The sequence below is a fragment of the Ambystoma mexicanum genome, chromosome 2q (assembly GCF_040938575.1).
Source record: "Ambystoma mexicanum isolate Mex_15411 chromosome 2q, UKY_AmexF1_1, whole genome shotgun sequence".
NCBI lineage: Eukaryota > Metazoa > Chordata > Amphibia > Caudata > Ambystomatidae > Ambystoma > Ambystoma mexicanum.
In genome coordinates, this window is record NC_090924.1 from 679,842,073 (window position 1) to 679,865,976 (window position 23,904).

The 23,904-nt window shown below is 43.7% G+C and overlaps 1 protein-coding gene and 2 long non-coding RNA genes across 5 annotated transcripts; 1 reads left to right on the top strand and 2 right to left on the bottom strand.

Annotated features, from left to right (window-relative positions):
* Positions 1–760: 760 nt before the first annotated feature.
* Positions 761–2,498, bottom strand: LOC138569004 (uncharacterized). Its single transcript, XR_011303050.1, has 4 exons — positions 2,391–2,498; positions 1,784–1,886; positions 1,608–1,690; positions 761–1,252 (listed from the first exon to the last, which is right to left on the bottom strand). It is a non-coding gene; the product is annotated as an uncharacterized lncRNA (long non-coding RNA).
* An 8,968-nt stretch (positions 2,499–11,466) lies between these two features.
* On the bottom strand, positions 11,467–13,426 carry LOC138569005 (uncharacterized). Of its 3 annotated transcripts, none has more exons than XR_011303053.1 (5): positions 13,264–13,426; positions 12,885–13,003; positions 12,706–12,792; positions 12,501–12,620; positions 11,467–11,576 (listed from the first exon to the last, which is right to left on the bottom strand). It is a non-coding gene; the product is annotated as an uncharacterized lncRNA (long non-coding RNA). The 3 variants fall into 3 exon arrangements; XR_011303052.1 differs by lacking the exon at positions 11,467–11,576 and adding an exon at positions 11,712–12,318 and having other exon boundaries at positions 12,706–12,789; positions 13,264–13,422; XR_011303051.1 differs by lacking the exon at positions 11,467–11,576 and adding an exon at positions 11,712–12,318 and having other exon boundaries at positions 13,264–13,421.
* A 4,350-nt stretch (positions 13,427–17,776) lies between these two features.
* LOC138569006 (uncharacterized) lies at positions 17,777–19,815 on the top strand. The gene is made up of 2 exons (XM_069646733.1): positions 17,777–19,645; positions 19,742–19,815. The coding sequence occupies exon 1, from the start codon at positions 17,790–17,792 to the stop codon at positions 18,951–18,953; it is 1,164 nt and encodes a 387-aa protein (XP_069502834.1). The 5' UTR covers positions 17,777–17,789; the 3' UTR covers positions 18,954–19,645; positions 19,742–19,815.
* The last annotated feature ends 4,089 nt before the right edge of the window (positions 19,816–23,904 follow it).

Sequence of the window (23,904 nt, forward strand, 5' to 3'; positions counted from 1 at the left end):
CCACTCCCAGTTTCGCAAAACGGTGAAGACGCATCTGTTCTAGGTGGCTTGAGGTATTCTTACTGGTTTTCCTGGCTTTTTAGCACCTTGATGCCGTTTGGCCGTAGTGCGCTCTACAAATACTATAAATACAAATGTCCCCGTGTGGCCAAAACATAGTTCAGATAAGCCGAATGATTTCAGTTCCCACACTTCATAATGTTTGTTTAGGTTTCCCAGGTTAGATGAGGGGGTGCAGGATCCAGGGTCCTCTGTGTGGTCTCCCCAGGATACCAGACCAGAGTTACATGAGCACGGGTGTTTGACCTCCACTTGCAGAGCAATGGACCTTTGTGTGCGAGTTGCATCAATGCCGATGTTGCCAAAATTAAACTTAAGTTTCATATACACCATTGTCTAGTAAGCAATCCTCTGAACTTGCTGGTCTACTCTGACTTTGCCTGCTCAGCCACTTTGTGTCCCTACAGGACCTACAGGACAGACCCTTCATGACTCTCCATTGAGGACACTGAGGTGTGTTTCTCTCTGTTTTCACATGTTTTTAGCATTGCCTAAAATGTATGTGTATCGTTATTAAGCATCTCAGTTAAGTAAAATCAAAATACCCCACATGTCCAACTGTGTGACTGAGCCTTCCCTACGTCATCTCCATGGGAGATCTGATGCTTCGGAGGCCTGTAGACCATGAACAAAACGAAAAATCTGAAAAGGGCAGGGAAACTCTAGCCTCTGGACCAGAGTATTACAATTGCATAGAACAACAGAAAAAGATTGTCCAGAGAAACAAATCAATTTGAAAAAATGTGTATCAAAATTTATTGAAAGTGATACCAACAATTTAAACAATGGTGAGTCAATCACAAATAATTAAACACTGATCACTTTAATACAGCAAAACAGCAGCAACCGTATGCCTAAAGTCGGCTAAAACATTGTCACACATACTTGCCATTCATAGTGCACTCATTCAAACCCAACCCAACATACCGTGACATACATCCAAAAGCTTAAAAGACAAAAGAATCATGCTAAAAAACCTGTGGGGAGAAGGAATTCATGACTGGTCCCCATCAAACAGACATAATTTTTATATTCATAATCAATAGAATTAATTAATAAATAATCTATTGTCAGGGTGGATCAGAAGGAAAAGTGCAAAAGATCACATCCCTGTAGGGTATATCTCTCGACCGGTTTCAACGTGTAGTGGTAGTAAACACAACGTCTTTCTCAGGAGGTGGATGTTACCATTCTGTAAAACACAAAAACATGGCTATAGACTACTGCATAGAACATATGAGTCATAGCTGACTGTCTGCTGAATACAACTAAACAGAGAGGGCAACTACAAAAGAGCAGCCCAATTTTCTTTATGAAACAACTCAGGGATCATATATGCCGTATAACAATAAAGCAAAATAGGAATCCCAATCTAACAGCTATATATGACAGAGCGAGAAGGGTTAGTGACTCCCAAAAGAAGACCGTGCAGAATGGTGGGGAACCTTCAGGACCATGGTTAATCTGCGACAAGTATATAAGTGCACAATGCAGATTATATATAAACATATGATTGTTAGTCCAAAGAAGACCAGTACTGGACCAACCTGATGAATGCCAAATTGCTATGGTGGCCATAATGAAGTGATATGGTCAGTCACGCTGGGGGAAGCCAGGAACAAATCCTAACCTAAAGTAAGACCGACATGCAAAAAATGAAATAAAACAAAACAAAAAGTGCTATATCAAGTGCTTGAAACTGGAGCAAAAAATGGTGGCTCACCTGAAAAGGCACCCTATTGAATTAGGGGAAGCCAAGTTGCAGATGTTGGGAGTTGGGAAAGCAGCACAGCTTAACCCGAAACACCAGTGTCATCTGTAGATCACTACAACAAACCAGTTGAGAAGCCCATTATAATGATGAAATAGCAGAAAATGGCAAAAAATGCCTAGACAGAATGCAGGCGCTGCTTTGGTAAAATTACAAACAGAGCTGTGCTGTAAGGGTCCTCAGCGGACATGCCCATCCCTCAAGGAGGCCAAGAGTATTATGCCAGTACAGAACAACATGTGCAGCATTAACGTGGATGTTCAAAAAATGAATTAGCAGAAAATGGCAAAAAATGCCAAAGCAGAAAGCAGACACTGCTTTGGGATGTCAAGCTGTGAGAGCCCACAGAAGACTTGCCTATCCCTCAAGGGGGCCAAGAGTGTTGTTATACACGTTTAAAATTACATGCACTGCATTCACGTGAATGCTCGAATGACTGCCCTGTTAAAGAATGTGCATGGCAGCACTGAACCGTCATCCAAAATGCAGCCCCTCTTAAAAGTGCTCAGAATTCCCACAACTAAGGTGTACAAAGCGGAAGAACTAGCCGCTCGCTTACCTCCATCAAACAATTATTCATCTCTGTCAAGTGGATAATAGAGGTCAAAAAGGTTGACTCTGCGAGCCGAAATAGATTTCCTCACTCAAAACGCCACGCATGCGTGTAGGCAGTCTGCACAAAAGAGGCTGGCTGACGGGAACCGCAAGTCAAGCTCTATTTAAGCTAACTGCGCATGCCTATGTTGATAAGAATCAAGAATCCAGAACCCAGGTGCGTAAACTTGCTCGTATACTGCCGCCCGAAATGTAATTAACACAAGCAATGAAAACTTCCTCAGCTGGAAAGAGAATGTTCATGAACAAAAGACAGACATTTCAGAAGGAAGCCGAGAATGCCGCCCTCTGCAAGGTTCGTCTTATGGCCCCCCCCTCCTTGTCCATTTCGGGGGGGGGGCCCATTGCACCTTGCTCACACTGCACAGCCCCGCCGCACGAGTCCGCCCCTCACCCCACTACTTTCCCTCAGAACCTCACTGCTTTCTGATATGGTCTCCATGTCGCTAACCCCGAATCCCAACTCACTGTGCAACGCGCAACACAATGCAGTCTTCAGTGCATCAGGTTCCTGTGGAAGCATCCCAGAGACTGCAAACATATTTGAGTGTTAATCCTTGTTTCAGTTAAATTGCAATAGACATTGGAATTACCATCTCTTTCATGATCATTCTGGGCACATTTAATAGTTTACAAAGATTTCTGGGCGGGGCTGAATAGGGAATCGTTATAGCGGATCAATGAGATTGTGGTTAAGGGGAACTGTTGGAGCTCAGATTGGTTGGCAGATGCTTCTTAGGAAAAGGTGTTGTGGGGAGATTAGGAGGAACAAAGTGTTTTAGTAGTTTTGAGAATTGTTCTAAACATCAAGGACAGGTTTGGGCTAGGACACGGTTACACAGAGTTAGGTGGTGGAGTATATGGGGTGTGGGTCCTGGTGACTAAGGGTTGGATTAGTTGGCCAGTGCACCACCTAAAAAGCCTCTCCTAGAAAGTAATCAGCATGTGTGTCAATGTTAAGGGTGCAGCAGTTTTTTAGTATGGGCAGGACCGGACATTTTCCTTTTATAGGAAACTCACCTGGCAGGTGAAGAATGCTTCTTTATAGGCAGAGTTCATGAGAGTCTCCTAAGGAGGCTCCTAAGCAGTAGGGATCTTGTTATGTTATGTTATGTTATGTTATGTTATGTTAGCGGTACTTGTACTTGCGGATTGCTGGGAGAGAAATGGTTGTGTGGTTTTGTGCGGGTTTAAGTATGCAGAAGATTGAGGGTTGGGTTAGTGGGATCAGTATCCTGATTTAGGTACTTATGGTTCCGTTAGTGTTGTATACCTGTTGGTTGGGATGTTGCTGGTTCCTCGTGGGCCGACTCGCTTTGGTGGAGTTGCGCTGATCCAACTGTATCCTATTGAGTGTGGTTTGGATTGGTGGGTGCGTCTGAACCTGATCTTCAGGTGTGGGACCGGGTGGGTGATATCTATTCTCAGGTGATCTAGTGTGACCTTGGTCGGTTGAGGCTTTGAATGGTACAAGGTCGGGGTTGTGTTGATGTGTTGTCCTAGTGGATCCGTCTTGGTGAGCTTGTGTATTCAGACATTCGTATCCTTCTGTCCTGACTGGTTCTTTGGTTTCCGTGGGGTGAACATCCTCGGGACTGTTGTTTAGTTGTAGTTTGTGGTGGGGCATTGTTTGCTGCTTTGTATTGGTGAACCGTGTGTAGTGATGAAACATTCTGTTTCTCACCCATTGCATTGGGGCCCATGGTGCAGTGCTTCCTTTCCCTCTCTATGTTTTGTGCTTAGGGCTGTTGGGGAAGGTAATAGTTAAGGTCATGGTCCTCTTGATGATTCGTTCTAGTCTTTGTCTTAGTTTGCTGTGTTTGCTATCTTTGATCATATTGCGACTGTCTCCCGTTTGGTCCTTTGGTATGTCGTGGTATATTTAACTTGGCTTTTCCCATTGATTGATCAGTGTGTATCGCGGTCGCTCTACGCTCATTGATGTTTTTAGTTATCTCGGTGCCCCTGTGGCCAGTCTTTCTAGTTATGACGTGAAGAGCCATGTTTTGAGTAATTTCCTGAATAATAGGTGCTTTCTTGTGTTACCTATGTACTTTGGAAGGTCATTCCAGGTTTTCGGGGCTAGGTGAGAGAAGGAGGATCCTCCTAGTTTCCTTTTGTTGTAAGGCTTCGGTTCCAGGCGGATGTCCATGCTTGATCTGAGCGGTCTTGTCGGTTGATGTAGGTGCAATTTGTCTCTTAGGAACTCAGCACCTTCGTTGTGTACTGCTCTGTGTGTAATGCACATTGTTTTGAATTCTATTCATTGTTTTATTGGTAGCCAATGTAGTGTTTTCAGCGCTGGTGTGGTGTGTTCTCTTCGGGGTCGTTTCAGAAGTAGTCTGGCTGCCGCGTTTTGAATGCGTAGTATTTTTTTTAGGAGTCGTTCAGGCATGCCTAGGTATAGGCTATTGGCGTAGTCTACTTTGGACATGACGAGGGCAATGATGGTGGTTGTTTTGTTGGTGAACAATAGAAACGGTAAGATTCTCTTTGCCGCTCGTAGGAGGAAGAAGCATTTCATGAGGAGTGCGTTTACTTGTGGCTCTAGCGTGCGATTACTGTCCATCAGAACCCCCAGGTTTTTTACAATCTGTGAGGGTGCTGGGGTTGTCCCGAGTTCCCTTGGCCAAGGGATGAATTGGTTTTCTCCTCCATTTTTTGTGACAATCAATATTTCAGTTTTGCCTGGGTTGATTTTGAGGGAGTTAGAATTCATCCAGAAGAATACATCGCGGAGGCAGTTTTCTAGCGTTCAGTTTCTATCCGGGTTGTCTTGTATTTTGAAGATTATTTGTGTATCATCAGCGTAGTTGTAGCAGGTGAGGCCATGGCTTTTGATGATTCTGATCAGTAGATACAGGTATATGTTGAATAGTAGCGGGGAGAAGGATGATCCTTGTGGTACTCCACAGGTGGAATCTCTCGGGCTGGATTTGAAGGGTTTCATCCATACGGTTTCCGTTCTGTTTGTTAGGAAAGATTTGATCCATATCTGTTATTCCAAGTCCTTCTAATCTCGTTATGAGAGTTTCATGGTCGACTGTGTCAAATGCTGCCGATAGGTCTAGGAGTATGAGGCAGTGCTGTTGTCCGAGTCTGCGTGATTTTTAGATCGTCCCATATTGAGAGTAGAGCTGATTCCGTTCCTCTCAATGGTCTGAAGCCAACTTGTGCATGGTCTAGTAGGCCATGCTCTTCTATAAACTCTTGGGTTGTTTTGTATAAGTACGTTTCGAGCAGCTTGGCTGTATACGGGATATTGGAGATGGGTTTGTAGTTAGAGAGGTGCTCTACCTTTCCCGCTGTATCTTTGAGTAGTGGCCTGATGTATGCAGTTTTGAAGGCTTTTGGCACTTTCCCACTTGCGATGGAATGGTTGAGGACATTCCTGTGATATTCCATGGGCGTTCCTTGTTTGAGGATCAATTTGTGCATGTCTGGTGGGCAGGGGTGTTCGGGGGACCCTGAGTTATTGCTTTCATTCACCAGTTTGACGAATGTCTCCACTGATATTTCTGGAAAGCTTCATAGTTTGTTTGGGTGCTCCTCCCGGGTGTAGGTTGGGGTCGTGGTCAGATCAGACGGTCTGCTTTGTATGGTTTGTTGGATGTTGGTGATTTTGTTTTTGAAGTGGTCTGCAAGGTCGTTGCAGAGTTTTGTGGATGGAGTTGGTGTGTTGTTGCATCCCAGAGGGTTTTTGATTTCGTTTATGATTTTGAAGAGCTCTTTTTGGGTGTTTGGTGCTTCGAAGATTCGGTTGTCATAGTGTTTCCTCTTTGCATTTCCTTTTTGTAAACCCGGTAGTGTTGTAGGAATTTCAGTTTGTTCGCCACGTCGTTCTTTTTTCTCCAATCAAGTTCTAGTCCTCGGTTTTTTCGTTTCATGGTGCTAAGTAGTGGGGTGAACCATTTTGCCATTGGCCGTTTATTAGAAGAAGCAAAGGGTTTTTCTTTGGTGATGTTGTCTATAGTAGTTAAAATCCAGGAATGCAGCAGGGTTACCTTTTTGTCCAGGTCATCTTCTTCCATGAGTGTTGGGTGCGGTTTGTTTAGCTCCAGGAGTTCATTCAGGTTGGAGTTTTTGATGGTTCTCCAATTTCTTTTCATGGTTTTCGTTGTTTTGCCTAGTTGATTGTTAGCGTGGTAATTTTTATTACGAAGGGGATGTTCAGGGGAGGCTCCAGGGTATTTGAATTGGGGGTGCCATGGTGAGGAGTAGTTTGTTAGCGAAGATTGCATCAAGTGTATGCCCTGCCGAGTGGGTTGCTCCTTTGACTAGTTGCTGTAGGTTCATTGCTGATAGTTGGCTGGTTAACGATTTTTGTATGGTCGTGCTCTCTCCTTCAAACTAGATGTTGAAGTCTCCTAGGGCTATCAGGTGATTGTGTTTGATGGCTAGGACGGTGATTGCTTCTGTGAAGGAGTCTACAAAGGTTGCATCATACGTTGGTGGTCTATATATTAGTACGAATTTCAAGTTTGTTTTGGGTGTTACTGCTAGACGTATGATTAGGGATTTGCATTTATCGATGATTAGTGGGTCTTCAAGTTTGATACAGGTGTTCCTTGTGAATGATTGCCAGCCCTCCTCCTCTCTTGGTTTTTCTGTTTGATTGGACGCATTTGAAGTATTCAGGAAAGCAGTTGTTGAGGGTGATCTTGTAGTTGTCATCTAGCCAAGTTTCTCTTACAAATAGGATGTCGATCCCTCCGTCGCACAGCAGATCGTATATCTCGGTGGCATGTTTGGACATTGATCTTGCATTGATGAGGTTGCAGTGGATCTTTTTGGTGTGGTTTTGCTTGTTGGTTGTTCCCTGTTTTGGTTTGTGGTTGTTTGGTTGCGGTGCATCATTGTTAGCGTTTATTGGGGGTGGATGAGGATCAGCGAAGGCTGTATCTTCATTGTAGGAGGGCGTATGAGGATCAGCGGAAGCTGCATCTTCATTGAAGTGGTCTGCTAGATTGAAAGCTTGGCTGTTCGGTGGTGTTGCTTCTCCGTTTGTGCTGGTTAGGTGAAGGTCTGTGAAGGCTTCTTCTTCGTTGAATTGGTCAGTTAGGTTCATGTTTGGGCTGTTGGTTATAAGATCTTCATCGTCGTTATGTCCAGAATGGTGCGGGTGTTGAGGGTGTCCTTCTTTTCTTGTGATGTATGGGGTGATGGGGTCAGACTCTAGCCACCTTCTTTATGGGTGTTCCCGTCTTTTTCCCGGTTGTCTCGGGATGTTCTTTGTGTGTCTTGATGTCTCTGTGTCATTGGGGTATCCTGGTTCTTGGGTTGTTGCGAGGTACGGTGTGAGATATAAGGAATTTTCCCTTTGGAATTTTGTTCTGGTTGTTTTGGTTTTTGGTGCTGTTTCCTCCATTTGACTCTAGCCACCTTCTTCTTGGGTGTTCCCGTCTTTTTCCTGGTTGTCTCGGGATGTTCTTTGTGTGTCTTGATGTCTCTGTGTCATTGGGGTATCCTGGTTCTTGGGTTGTTGCGAGGTACGGTGTGAGATATAAGGAATTTTCCCTTTGGAATTTTGTTCTGGTTGTTTTGGTTTTTAGTGTTGTGTTTCCTCCATTTGAGGTTGTTGCTTTGGTGGTAGTTTGGATTTGTGTGCCTGTGTCCAGTGCGGCCTTGTCTTGTGCCCTTTCTCGGCGTCCCTTTCTGGTTTGGGTAATTTTGGTGCTCAGTGCGGAGGTGCCGGTTGAGTGGTTGGCTGCTGTGTCTTGTGATGGGAGTGTTGGTATTTTGTCTTGTGTTGGTAGCCTTGGGTGCTTTTGTGCCATCTGTTCTTCCGGTGGGTCGGTTTGTGTATCCTCCGAACGCTGTCTGATGGTGTTTTGGTGCTGGGGTACTGTCGTCAGGGATGTAGGTCAAAGTTCAGTGCTGTCTATGTAGGTCTCTTGGAAGGGGTGAGGGCGGTCGAACTATTCTATCACGGTCTGGTCCTCACTAGGAGTATGTTAAGGTGGTTAGGCTACGTTTGTGCTTGAGACTAATTGTGACTATGTTCTAGAGTCTCGTGTGGTGGGGGGGACCCTGAGGAGTATTGTAATCCTTATGATTCAAAAATTTCAGAGCAGAGTCCCTGTTAAGTTTGGGAGACCTGTATAGTGGGAGAGAGGCCTATCAACGTAATCTGAATGGCACAAGATGCAATTTGGGGCTAGAAGCCCTGCTACATTTGGCAGACCTGTATAGTGGGAGAGATGCCTATCAATGCAATCTAAATATCATACAATACAGCTTGGGAACAGTGCCCCTGATAAAAATTTGGGAGACCTGCACGCTGGGGGAGAGGGCCCCCAATGCAATTCGAATGCCACACAATACAGACTGGGAGCAGAACCCCTGCCAAATTTGGGAGACCTGTATAGTGGGAGAGAGGCCTATCAATGCAATCTGAATGTCATACAATGCAATTTCGGAATAGAACCCCTGATAATTTTGGGAGACCTGTATAGTGGGAGAGAGGCCCACCAGTGTAATCTGAAAATCATACAACTATCAAAGCGTTCTGAATGTCATACAATGCAATTTTGGGATAAAACGCCTAGTAATTTTGGTAGACCTGCACAGTGGGAGGGAGGCCCATCAATGCAATCTGAACACCACGCAGTACAACCTGGGGACAGAACCCATGATGAACTTGTGGGGGACCTGTATAGTGGGAGAGAGGTCCGACAACGCAATCCAAACGTCACACAATGCAACTTTGGGGACAGAACCCCTGCTAAATCAGGGAGACCTGCACAGCGGGAGAGAAACCCACCAATGCAGTCCGAACGTCACACAATGCAATTTTGGGTTCAGAACCCCTGCCAAGTTTGGGAGACCTGTATAGTGGGAGAGAGGCCTATCACGCCGATCTGAATGTCATACTATGCAGTTTGGGGACAGAACCCCTGATCAATTTGAGGGACCTGTATACTATGCAGTTTGGGGACAGAACCCCTGGTCAATTTGGGGGACCTGTATAGTGGGGGAGAGACCTATAAGTGCAATCTGAATATCATACCATACAATTTGGGAGCAGAGACCCTGCTAAATTTCGGAGACCTATGTATTGGGAGAGAGGCCTATCAATGCAATCTGAATATCATACAATACAGTTTGTGGACAAAACCTCTGATAGATTTGGGAGACCTGTATAGTGGGAGAGAGGCCTATCAATGCAATCGGAATGTCATACGATTCAATATACGATTTAATTTCGGAAAGGAAACCCTCCTAAATTTGGGAGACCTGTTTATTGGGGGGAGGCCTATCAATGCGATCTGAATATCATATAATACAATTTGGGAACAGAAATCCTGATACATTTTGGAGACCTGTCTAGTGGAGGCGAGGCCTATCAATGCAATCTGAATATCTTGTAATACAATTTGGGAACAGAAACTCTGATGAATTTTGGAACTGTTTTATATCGGTTTAATTGGCTAGGATTATACGGTAGAGTAGTTGATCTACTCCTAACCCAGGCCACTCTTACCTTACTGGTCCTTGTAGTTGATGGTTGACCGCTGGCACATGCCTTCCCCTGTGGACTCCTGCCGACACTCCCTGGATCCTCCTTTGTTGGGGCCGCCCTTGGCGTTGGGGCCTTTAGCCGCAGGGGCTACCGGGCAGAGGGCTGCACTGGGAAGACCAGTGAAGAAGGCTTCCCAGTGAGGGAAGCAGGGGGTGGGGGAGAGGGTCAGCGGGCAGCAACGGCGCTGGGGCGCTGGAATGGGCACAGAAAGTAGATGCTATGGGCCCAGGAGGCTCTCTGGAAGCGGCCGCACTTACCTGCCTCTGGGATGGGTCGCGGGGCGAGACGGTAGGGAAAACAGGAAGGGGGTGCGGGTGGGGAAGGACTACTGCGGTTTAGGAAGGGGCCTCAGGGCCAACACAGATGTTGCTGAAGCACGGTTGTATGAGGGCACGGAACTCACCGTGCTTCTGGACCAAATCTAGGTGTCACATGGAGCAAAGCTCCAGTCAGGGCTCGGGGGCGAGATGGGAGGCAGGGGGGCTGGGGTCCAGGAAGGGGGAGCTGGGAGGGAAGTGGCAAGCAGGGGAGGGAAGCGGGCCTGTGGGCAAAATCACAAAGCGAGGGGCTAGATGGGAGGCCTCACCTGTGCGCAGCCGGGAGCAAAAGTGGCGTGCAGAGGCGGCTTGCGGCGGGACTAAGTCCCAGCTGGAGTGTGGCTGTCGGGTAGCCAATCAGGGGCTATGGGTGGGTGGGACGGAGGCGGCGAGAAACAAGGAAGGGACACGGGCACGAAGGAAGCACCAGAGTGCTTTATTGCACAATTATATGGGAAGAACACACCAAAAAGCGAGGGGCTAGAAGGGGGGCCTCACTTGTGCACAGCCGGGAGCATGCAATGTAATCTGGACACAAAACCCTACTAGATTTGAGAGACCTGTTTAGTGGGAGAGAGGCCTATCAATGCATTCTAGATATCATACAATGAAAATTGGACACAGAACCCCTGCTAAATTTGAGAGACCTGTATAGTGGGAGAGAGGCCTATCAATGTAATCTAAATATCATACAGTGCCATTTGGAGACAGAACCCTGCTAAATTTGATAGACCTGTATAGAGGGACAGAGGCCTATCAATGCAATCCAAACATCATACAATGCAATCTGGACACAAAACTCAACTAGATTTGAGAGACCTGTATAGTGGGAGAGAGGCCTATCGATGCATTCTAGATATTACTTAATGCAATCTGGACATAGAAGCCCTGCTAGATTTGGCAGACAGGCCTATCAATGCAATCTGAGTATCACACAATGCGATTTGGAGACAGAACCCCTGCTACGCTTGAGAGACCTGTATAGTGGGAGAGAGGCCTATCAATGCAATCTAAATATCATACAATGCAATCTGGACACAAAACTCAACTAGATTTGAGAGACCTGTATAGGTCTATACAGAGGAAGGGGGGTCTGTGCCTAGCCAGTCAGATTGGTACAGTATTAAATAATGATTAAATTTGAGGGTGAGGGAGAGAGAGATGCAGTGGGGAGTAGTCACCTTGTTTGCGATGGGTTTGGTAAGTGGATCGGAATCTAAGGTAGAGTAGTTGCTCTACTCCTGACCCAGGCCACTCCAACCTTACTGGGTCACACAAAGAAATTCCAACGCTGTAAAAAATAAATTAATAGACTGTAATCCTAATTTACATGGTATCCAAAGAAAGATATCCTAATTATTCTTCCTTGAAGCAACCTGAGATAATCAGAGAGAAATCTAACACAATATAAAGCCAAATTAAAAAGACATTTTCAAAAAGTTTATTTCACAAAAACAAGAAAAGAACATTGTGATATCAAGCTGACATAAAATTTACAGTGAAAATTAGGGTGCATTTAACAAATGAATGGAAGCACCAAGATTCATTTTCTTTGGAGAACAAATATTCGAAAAAACACATCAATGAGATGTTCAATACATATAAACCAGGGTGTACATTGACAAATTTGCCATAGTTTAACATTTAAATGAGAACAAAAAATATATATAAAAAGAAAAAATAATTCAATTCAATTTATTTATGCAAAAGTGTAAATTCACTTGTACAGGTCTGCCACATTGACAAATTTGCCATAGTTTAACATTTAAATGAGAACAAAAAATATATATAAAAAGAAAAAACAATTCAATTCAATTTATTTATGCAAAAGTGTAAATTCACTTGTACAGGTCTGCCAACGTCAACTTTTTACAATATTCAAGTTGAAAAGAAAGGGTCTCAAAGAAATGATGTTGGAAATGAAGTTAATGTTCCAACAGAAAAAGACCACATTTACGTTTCGGCGGGCCACCTGTAAGGCCACTGATGTTAAAGAAACGCCTTCCTTGGGGCAGAGTAAGTAATGATAATCCCTGCAGGGAAGCAGACAAAACATAAAAGATCAAAATAATGTATGAATAAAAATAGGATATAGCTTGCTGTATGATTCTCTAATGAAAATCTCAGGTTGCCAAGTTGTCTAAACACTTGCTACTTAAAAATGTTTTATTTAATAAAGACTACTCAGTAGTTCTACCTTGAAGAGGAACCTTACCCAAATGAATGTGGGGGGAATTCTTCAAGATAGGGTTTCGAGACGTCAGAGTCACCTCGGTGTCAAGCATGGGCAACAGTATCTAGTCGAGGACCAGAGACACGCACTCAAATCAAAAACCTATAGATCAAATTGTTATAATATTACCTGGAGTTTAATAATTCGCCAATACAAAGTATGAGGATATTCGCAGGCCTGTGTTTACCTGGGTAAAGACATTGCCTTCAGCTCTGGAAAAAGATGAAATCCTGAAGCATTAGGTGCCAGATCCATCTAGAGAGGGTAATATCTGCTGATTAAAAAAAACATGAAAGAGAGGAGGTTTTTCAATGTGGTGCATTACCAGGGCAACCACCTTATGAAACATAAAGAAGAAATGCTTACTTTAGCGAAACTTTTAAATCTTCGCTGGAAAATGGATGCCCAGAATTGCTTAGTTCTTTTGCAAATTAGAGATTCCCCATAGGTAAACACTGGCTAGTTCCATTGGCAGTAATGAAAACCTGCCGAAAAAAACACAAAAGAAGCCCTTTCAATTAGAGCTGATAGTACTTGTAATGAATGAAATACAGTTTCACGAGTGCATACAAACAAGCTAGGAATCTGCCAAAATACGCAAGATAAGCCCTTTCCGTTGAAGCTTGTAGTACTCGTAAATCCAGCATTACAAGTGCATGTAAATAAGCTGAAATAGATGCCTGTCCAATGGATGTTAGGACATACTTGTAACCTTTAAACAGATCTGCGGAACGAATACACTTACCCTCAACAATGAAGGAGTTAAAGCTGCGCATGAAACGCTGCAGCCAATCTTTGCGAGCGCACGCGGAGGTCTGGCAGCAGAAGTGTGTTTCAGTCACTCCTGTTGATATAATCGGAAAGGCGTGATGACGCCCTCCCCGGAAGCAACGCTCAGTGGTTGAATATTGCTGCTAGATGACAAAGCCGCATAGGTCAGAGACCGACACCCCCCCTGCTGGTTTGCTCGCTGGACGGCCAACCCAGGAGAGGTGTCAGTGACACACCCTTTGTAAGGGGAGTGTCCAATGCCTGAATGATGCGGGCTCGCTCGAATGGGGGTAAAAAACAGAAAAGGAAAACCCGCCCAAGGAGACAGCTAAGGCAGCTGCCTCCGTCGGGTGCGGAAAAAGAAAGCCATACATGAAACAATTAATGTAATGAGCCACTTAAAAAGAGTAAATCCACGATCCAGTACATGACGTGAGTGTTAATGAATATAGCAGAAGTGTATGCTGACAAGTGAGTAAGAACCTAAAGGAATGCTGAAAGCATTTGAAAATTGCTGTCATAATGTTTGCAAGAGTAATGCAAAAATGTTTGCTAACAAATAAATAGTAAAAGGGAAGTGAAAACAAATGTATTCAAGAATGATATCATTATATATGCAAGGATGATGGCTATGTGTTAAAACAAAAATCGAAACTTCAGGAACTGGACTAAAAGGAGCCCTCTAAAGGTGCCAACAGAGGGCAATGTAGTCTTAGAGTGTTGCAAAGTTACAAAGGTGGAATTACTTCCTCATTTAGTCCATGAGTGTGAGTGCCTAATCGAAAAATCCCCTGTGCCTCTTTATCCAACAAACTTTTGTGTATGTTGATGGAGTTTTTAACTGTTTCCAATACCCACCATGACATATCATTTAGTGAGTGTTTCAGAGTCATATAATGAATGACAAGGGGTGCCGTAACCATTTTGCATCTAATGCGCAATCGGTGTTCCGCAATTCTAATATATGCTGCTCTGCTTGTTTGTCCAATGTACCTTAGTCCGCAGGGACATTCAACGCAGTAAACAACATTTTTGGTTTTACAGTTGCTGAGGTTGGACAAGGTCCATACCCGTTCCCCTATTTTGAAATCCTTCATCTTTCTGGTAAAGGTACAAACACTTCAGGAACCACATGGGTAATGACCCTTAACTGAACGCAGATCCCATAGACCGGTTTTAGATAGATCTTTGCGTAAACTCGAGTGTATCAGTTTGTCTCGAATGTTTGAAGCCCTTTTAAAGGCAAAATGAGGTGGGGGCTCCTCCGGTAAATCCAGTTTAATAATGTCCCAGTGTTTCAAAATAATTTTCTTAATCTGAAAAACTGACTGTGTTAGAACACAGGTCATCTTTTTGTTCCCTGACTGTTGGGTTTTAATGGTAAGTAGAGAGTCTCGGTCCGTAAAGCAAGCCCGCTTGCATGACCTTTTAATGAGTGTTTTCGGATAACCTCTCTCTTTTAGTCTGGTATCTAACTCCTCTGCTTGCTGATTGAAATCATGAGTGTCAGTGCAGTTTCTCCTAATTCGTAAATATTGCCCGTACAGAAGATTGTCCTTAAGATGCCGGGGGTGATCACTCGTGTAGTACAGCAATGTGTTCCTAGCACTAGTTTTGCAGTGTAGAAAACATTTGAGCTCACCATCTTGATGCTTGATGATGAGATCCAAGAAGATGACTTGATTCTTAGAATGTTCAAGTGTAAATTGGATGTTAGTATCAATCCGGTTGAGCCAGGAAAAGAACTCCAGGAATTAATTTTCCGGTCCTTCCCACATGAAAATAATGTCATCTGTATAGCGCTTCCAATTCAAAATAGATTTGTAGAAAGGATTGGATTCACACAGAATGTGTTCAGTTTCAAATTTAGCCATAAATGAAATAGCCAAACCTGGCGCAAAGGCGGCACCCATCGCGATAATAACACCGTAGATCCCTTGCTGCTATGTATCAAAATCAACATGATTAAATTGTTCAAAAAAGTACCAAACTCTGGTATCATGCATTTTTATGAAATTCTCTGAAAACAAAAAGGGCACATTTCTAGAAAGTTATTTGAAAAGTTTATTATTTAGACAAAGAAAATCCTGATGAGCATAAAGGTTGTAATAACAAAGAAGTATAACAGAAATTGTTAAAACACTCACAGTTTACGTGTAGGTGTCAAAAAAATATTTCAAGAAAAATCAAGGTTGACATCATCACAACAACGTTTCGGCTGAAATGCCGCCTGTCTGGCCATAGTTTCTTTACATAGTTGAAAGTTGCCTTCCTCAGGGCGAAAGAACCTCACAACAGTTTAACCCTGTGGGGAAGCAGACATGAAAGAAAATGAAATTAAATTTAAAAGCATAATGGGAGCGAACTCCAAAATTTGAGTAAAGTTGCCCTTGTTGTTTAAAAGAGAATAAATTAGGAAATAAATTACCTCAATTTTGTAGGCTGTGGATAAGTTAGAAAAACAGGCGTGAAAACGGGCTCAGGGGCCCACAACAGTAATGCCTGAAGAGCGGAACTAACAGGGCCCTTGGTGTAACTGCATCGAGTTAGGACTCACATTGGAAAAAAACAACAACTGAAATGGAAGGGGGAACTTATCAGAATAAAAGTGAAGAAAAGTACAAATAGAGGTTATCCAAATGGGGAGAGGAGTGTAGAGGTATGTACTCACATGTGGATTAAATCCTGTAACTAGATAGCATGCACAGTTGAAAGGTGCAGTCTGTGGAGTATATAGTGCGGAGAGCACATGCGTCGGGTAGCCTAGTGTGGTCCCATATCACTGGCATAGAAGGTGTACAGCCTCTGAAAAATAGAAAATGATGAATAGTGTTAGAAGAATGGACAGATATATACTGTAAACACTAAACTGTGTTTAAGAAAGAACCCACGAGAAATCGTGTTAGAAGAATGGACGGATATATACAGTAAACACTAAACTGTGTTTAAGAAAGAACCCACGAAAAAATCGCGTCTTACCTATAACGACTTGACCAAAGTATAATGCAGATGTACGAGGGGAACAGCCTTTCTTGAAACCCTCTCGCAACACTCTGCAAAGCGAGCACGAATGTTCATATAGCCTAAAGAGGGCAGGAGGCCTAACTCGCCATTTCATTGGGCCTAAAAACAAGATGTGTGGATAGGCTGAGAGCTGCCCCACCTGCATGTCACTCACTTGGGTGGATACAAAAGGGCGCCATGACAGCGGCCTCTGTAACGTCAACTAAGAGAAGCTGCCGCGCCGGAAAGCAGACAGAAGCCTGCGGAGAAGCGTCCGGCTGGGGAGCAGAACACATGCTGCTGGAAGGAGGCAGCCGCCCGCAAGGCAAAACCCAGGTGTGGGATGGAAGCCAAAACATGTTAAATTGGACTGAAATCCTCATTAAGTCCATTAATGTGAGTGGATAAACGATGGATCCATCGAGCCTCCTTCTGTAGGAGGCAGTGGGTTATGTTGGGCGTATTTTTGACCACATCCAGAATCCACCATAATATGTCATTAGCAGAGTGCTGTAGCTCAATGTAGTGACTTTCTAGGGGTGCGGTAAGTGTTTTACACCTGATTCTAGATCGATGTTCTGATATTCTAATATGTACCGGTCGTGAAGTCAATACATGGGTCAATACACATGTCATCTGTGAATTGTTCTTATCCAGTACTGAATTGGAATTTTGTTTGGGCGTGAGCAAATTGTCACGGTCAGTAAACCGAGCCCTTTTGTACGCTTGTGTGATCAATCGTTTAGGATAACCTCTGTCTCTAAGGCGACTACTAAGCTTATCTGCTTGTTCATAATAATCAAATAACTAGGAACAGTTTCGCCGGATCCGGAGAAACTGGCCATAGGGTAGATTATCCCTAATATGCCGAGGGTGATTGCTGGAGTAATGTAGGAGAGTATTACGGGCTGTGGTTTTACGGAAAAACGAACACTTCAATTTTCCAAAATCATCTTTAATTATTAAGTCTAGAAAAGGGATCTGAATATTGCTAGACTCCATGGTGAACTTGATATTAGGATCAACGTTATTACCAGTCAAAGTCGTATTCCGACTATGTATTCTTTACCTAAGATACATAAAAATCAGGAAAACCCACCCGGAAGACCAATAGTGTCAGGCTGTGGTTCGATTTTAGAACCACTGTGCAAATTTATTGACGTATTTCTGAAACCTATTAGCGTAAAAACTGAGACATACCTCAGAGATACTATTACTATCTTTGAAAATCTTGAATTTGACAACACTACTCAATTACTGGTGACAATGGACATTCAATCCCTCTATACTAGCATTCCACAAGATCAAGCGATAGAATGCATGCGAGAAGTTCTCCTGGAATATGATTCTCAGGATCGCGTTCCACATAACTTCATCTTGGAACTTATGGCCATAGCTCTCAACAAAAATTATTTTGAATTTAATGGCCAGTTTTTCTTACAAGTAAAAGGTACGGCCATGGGGGCTGCTTTTGCGCCGAGCCTAGCGATTCTCTTTATGTTCAAATTTGAAACTCGTCACATTCTATCTTCCACCAATCCCTTCCGCTATTCTATAACCAAATGGAAGAGATATATCGATGACATCATATTTATTTGGACAGGCACTAAAGCCGAGCTAATACTCTTCTTTGATTGGTTGAATAACGTTGATCCTAATATCAAGTTCACCATGGAGTCTAGCAATATTCAGATCCCTTTTCTAGACTTAATAATTAAAGATGATTTTGGAAAATTGAAGTGTTCGCTTTTCCGTAAAACCACAGCCCGTAATACTCTCCTACATTACTCCAGCAATCACCCTCGGCATATTAGGGATAATCTACCCTATGGCCAGTTTCTCCGGATCCGGCGAAACTGTTCCGAGTTATTTGATTATTATGAACAAGCAGATAAGCTTAGTAGTCGCCTTAGAGACAGAGGTTATCCTAAACGATTGATCACACAAGCGTACAAAAGGGCTCGGTTTACTGACCGTGACAATTTGCTCACGCCCAAACAAAATTCCAATTCAGTACTGGATAAGAACAATTCACAGATGACATGTGTATTGACCCATGGGCCTCAGACCTTCGAGATTAAAAAACTCATCTCGAAATACTGGCCCATTGTCAAAATAAATCTGCCAGACACACCTCCTCCCCGCTTTGCTTTCAAGAGGGGCAGCAATATTCGTGACAAACTTGTGCACTCTTCCCTTAAGAAAGCCGCCCCCAGAATAGGTCTGTGGGACCTGAGGACCACCACAGGGCATTTCCCTTGTGGATCTTGCTCTGTCTGTCAATTCACCAGGAAAATGAAGGAGTTCAAAATTGGGCCAAAAACATGGACATTTACCACTATGACAAACTGCAAAACCGCACATGTGGTATACTGCATCCAATGCCCGTGTGGCCTTCGGTATGTTGGTCAAACTTCACGACCGGTACATATTAGAATATCAGAACATCGATCTAGAATCAGGTGTAAAACACTTACCGCACCCCTAGTAAGTCACTACATTGAGCTACAGCACTCTGCTAATGACATATTATGGTGGATTCTGGATGTGGTCAAAAATACGCCCAACATAACCCACTGCCTCCTACAGAAGGAGGCTCGATGGATCCATCGTTTATCCACTCACATTAATGGACTTAATGAGGATTTCAGTCCAATTTAACATGTTTTGGCTTCCATCCCACACCTGGGTTTTGCCTTGCGGGCGGCTGCCTCCTTCCAGCAGCATGTGTTCTGCTCCCCAGCCGGACGCTTCTCCGCAGGCTTCTGTCTGCTTTCCGGCGCGGCAGCTTCTCTTAGTTGACGTTACAGAGGCCGCTGTCATGGCGCCCTTTTGTATCCACCCAAGTGAGTGACATGCAGGTGGGGCAGCTCTCAGCCTATCCACACATCTTGTTTTTAGGCCCAATGAAATGGCGAGTTAGGCCTCCTGCCCTCTTTAGGCTATATGAACATTCGTGCTCGCTTTGCAGAGTGTTGCGAGAGGGTTTCAAGAAAGGCTGTTCCCCTCGTACATCTGCATTATACTTTGGTCAAGTCGTTATAGGTAAGACGCGATTTTTTCGTGGGTTCTTTCTTAAACACAGTTTAGTGTTTACTGTATATATCCGTCCATTCTTCTAACACGATTTCTCGTGGGTTCTTTCTTAAACACAGTTTAGTGTTTACAGTATATATCTGTCCATTCTTCTAACACTATTCATCATTTTCTATTTTTCAGAGGCTGTACACCTTCTATGCCAGTGATATGGGACCACACTAGGCTACCCGACGCATGTGCTCTCCGCACTATATACTCCACAGACTGCACCTTTCAACTGTGCATGCTATCTAGTTACAGGATTTAATCCACATGTGAGTACATACCTCTACACTCCTCTCCCCATTTGGATAACCTCTATTTGTACTTTTCTTCACTTTTATTCTGATAAGTTCCCCCTTCCATTTCAGTTGTTGTTTTTTTCCAATGTGAGTCCTAACTCGATGCAGTTACACCAAGGGCCCTGTTGGTTCCGCTCTTCAGGCATTACTGTTGTGGGCCCCTGAGCCAGTTTTCACGCCTGTTTTTCTAACTTATCCACAGCCTACAAAATTGAGGTAATTTATTTCCTAATTTATTCTCTTTTAAACAACAAGGGCAACTTTACTCAAATTTTGGAGTTCGCTCCCATTATGCTTTTAAATTTAATTTCATTTTCTTTCATGTCTGCTTCCCCACAGGGTTAAACTGTTGTGAGGTTCTTTCGCCCTGAGGAAGGCAACTTTCAACTATGTAAAGAAACTATGGCCAGACAGGCGGCATTTCAGCCGAAACGTTGTTGTGATGATGTCAACCTTGATTTTTCTTGAAATATTTTTTTGACACCTACACGTAAACTGTGAGTGTTTTAACAATTTCTGTTATACTTCTTTGTTATTACAACCTTTATGCTCATCAGGATTTTCTTTGTCTAAATAATAAACTTTTCAAATAACTTTCTAGAAATTTGCCCTTTTTGTTTTCAGAGAATTTCATAAAAATGCATGATACCAGAGTTTGGTACTTTTTTGAACAATTTAATCATGTTGATTTTGATACATAGCAGTAAGGGATCTACGGTGTTATTTTGGTCTTTTGTCCCCTCCTTTTCTGCTCATGGGGCAAATCCCCCCCCTCTTTCTTTGTTTGTATGGGCACCCATCGCGATGCCTTTAGTCTGTAAAAAGAAGGTTCCATTAAACTCAAAATAGTTATTGCATAATGCTAATTCCATCAATTCCATGATGAAATTGATTGGAACCCTCTGTTGTGTGTTTGATTCTGTTAGATGTTCCAACATACAGTCTAGGGCTTGTGTTTGAGGAATGCTGGTATGTAGAGAAGTTATATCCATCATTACTAGAATATGTTTGGTGGGATCAAATTCAAGATGTTCAAAGATTCAAATTGTATTCATTGTTTCCCGTAAGTAAGTCCTTGTTTGGATACTAAGTGGTTTAAAAAAGGATCAATGAATTTACACAATGGTTCGAGTAGTGCACCACAACCCGAGACTATTGGTCGACCCGGGTGGGTTGGTGATGTTTTTATGAACCTTAGGTAGCACATATAAAGTAGGAGTACGCCCCTGACTGGTTGTCAAAAAATCATATTCATTCTCCGTCACCCAGTTGCGGTCAAATGCATATTTGACTACTTGGTCAATCTCCACTTTAATACCTTTCGTTGGATCCCTTTTCAGTTTTTTGTAACTCACTGAGTCTGCTAGTAAATTATTTACCATCTCCAAATATTGGGTATTAGTCATCACGGCTATTCCCCCACCCTTATCTGCTGGTTTGATCACTATGGCCTCATTTGAGGCCCGTTCTGTGAGAGCTTTGTTCTCCTCAACAGTTAAATTGTGCTTTATATATGGTCTGTTGTTTTTAGTTTTTAGATTGTGTAGATCCACTCCTACCTTACTGGTCCTTGTAGTTGATGGTTGATGGCTGGCCACTGGCTTCCCCTGCTGACACTTCTTGGAGGCACCTCTGTTGGAGCCTCCCTTGGCCTTAGGGCACTTAGCCGCAGGACTGCACTTAAAAAATATATGGAAACAAGGCCCGGGAGGGTCCTTGTGCTAACCACACTCACCTGGGCTGCCTGGGTGAAATTGGGTGCTCGCAGGCTGTGTCGGAGCAAGGCTAGGCACTGAGAGTGCAACAGCCAATCAGGGACGAGGGGGCGGGCTCAGAGACGGGATGTGGATTCGGGGCAGACGGGGAAGATGCACTGCACGTGGGCGCTGGGGGACCCAACAAACTTTAACAATATATGGAAACAAGGCCCGGGAGGGTCCTTGTGCTAACCACACTCACCTGGGCTGCCTGGGTGAAATTGGGCACTCGCAGGCTGTGTCGGGAGCAAGGCTAGCCACCGAGAGTGCAACAGCCAATCAGGGGTGAGGGGGCGGGCTCAGAGGCGGGATGTGGATTCGGGGCACACGGGGAAGATTCACTGCACGTGGGTGCTGGGTGACCCAACAAACTTAAAAAATATATGGAAACAAGGCCCGGGAGGGTCCCTGTGCTAACAACACTCACCTGGGCTGTCTGAGTGAAATTGGGCACTCACAGGCTGTGTCTGGAGCAAGGCTATGCACCTCCCATGGGTTCCTCTAGTCACAGCAAGAGACAAAGAATGTTGGTATCTAGATTCCGCATTTGATGTGTTCTTCTACGACTGAGTAAGGACATGGATCGGTACGATAACACTCAGTGTGCTGATGATCAAATGTGCCGCTGCCCAAAATAAACAGGTGACAATCAGAACACCGAAAGGGGAGCCCCTTATTTTGTGTTTTTGTGTTATAGCAGTCATTCTGCTAATAATTAACATCAGACATTAAAACTTTAGCAACAATCAATATTACTTGCAAATTAATAAATAGTGGATTATGTGTCTATTGTTCCTGTTCTTTTAGGCATTGAGTCAAAAAAGAGGGGAACTATAATAATTAGGAGGGCTGAAATTAAAAGTGTTGTGTGGTCCTGAAGAAAGTGGCAAAAGAAATTGAAATTGCACTGAAACCAGTCAACCCCTATTAATGGATGCCCAAACATAAACCGGGTGCCCATTTTTGGATGTTTTCAAAATGATTTGTTCATGAGCATATGAGAATGGAGCATTAAATATTAGATAATCATTCCCTTCCATGCTCACCAATTTGGCCTCCCTTTTTTAAGAATTTGTTTTTCTCCACTTTTTTTTAACTCATTATAGGTACATATTTTGCCTCGTACAGAGGTAGGGTCAGTGTCTTTTCCCTATCTTTCACTCTAAATTGGCTGCCCACCAGCACTTCTTAGGGAAATAGTGTTCCAGGGCTAGTTCGCATTGGTTGGAGGGATAAATTAGTGGTAATAAAGAAATAAAAAAGAAAATAATTTTAATAAAATGTATTGATATTTAACCCGTTGTGTGTGGTATCTAGTAATAACGGGCAAGTAGGGTAGAGTTGGTGGAGATGAGAGGGTCCAGACTAGTGGAGATGAGAGGGTCTCCATGAGAGTTCCCATTTCCTGGTCTGGTAGATGCTTAGCATACCTTGCATCTAAAAGTGGACTGTTAATTGATCTCTCCAGATCATACATACTCTAATCTGAATATATTAAGTGTTCCTCGATAATTGAAATATCTCCACATAAAACTGTCTCAGGCACCAATGAAAAAGTGTTCCGTAATCCGTAATTGCAAATGGATATTCATTCCTTTAGTCACACACAGTTTGAATAGTACCCAAGGGGGTGTTTTATGTTAGAATGTAAGCAAATCATGATATTTAAAGAATATTTATTCTGAAACAATGGTCACAACAACTATCTGCATAGTGAAGTAACTCGTCAATCTGGCCCGCATTGGCCAAAAAAGTGGCCCATTTTGACTTGCCTACACTAGCATTTTGCATTTGTGGTACAGGTATCGCCCTATTGCCCTTTAGGCCAGTCCGAGTCTGGGGGTCATCCATAATTGGCCAGGGGGCACCCATCCAGTTACCCCCTCATCCATTATGGAGGAGCTGAGGAGCCAGCCCAGTGAAACACTGAGCACTCCCTCGGCTGCTTTTTCCAGCTGAGGGAGTGCTTCTGGGCTGGCTGAACTGTCAAAGAGAAACACTGTTTCCCTTTGACAGTTCAGTTCCCCCGCCATGGGACGGGGTCGGGGGGGGGGGTGTTGCTGTGCCAGCCTTGCATAGCCCATTGGAAATTCTGGTTGGGCCACTGCACTGCATGTTTTATGTGTGAGGGGGAACTCCTGCGCCTCCTCGCACATACGGACAGAGCAACCTGGAGCAGGGCATTTCAGCACCCATGCGCAGGCCCCTGCAGAAGGTACGTTTATGTTTGTTTATTTTCTATTTAAATATGTGTATGGATGCGTGTATGCTTGTGTTCTGAGTGAGTGTATGGTGATGCGTGCTTGTATGAATGATAGAAGGATTGTTGTGTGAATGTGTGTTTGGGTGTTTGGGTTGGTCATTGAGCTGATTTTGGTGAGTGGGGGGTAGAAGGGGAGAAGGAGGGTTTTACAGCAAAGGCATTTTAAAAATGCCTTTGTTGCACACTCGCCGTACCCCCACTACCAAAATCAG

What these genes read in the sequence shown, in the direction of transcription:
- LOC138569006 (XM_069646733.1), top strand. Translation starts at nt 17,790, where the DNA reads ATGTTCAAATTTGAAACTCGTCACATTCTATCTTCCACCAATCCCTTC.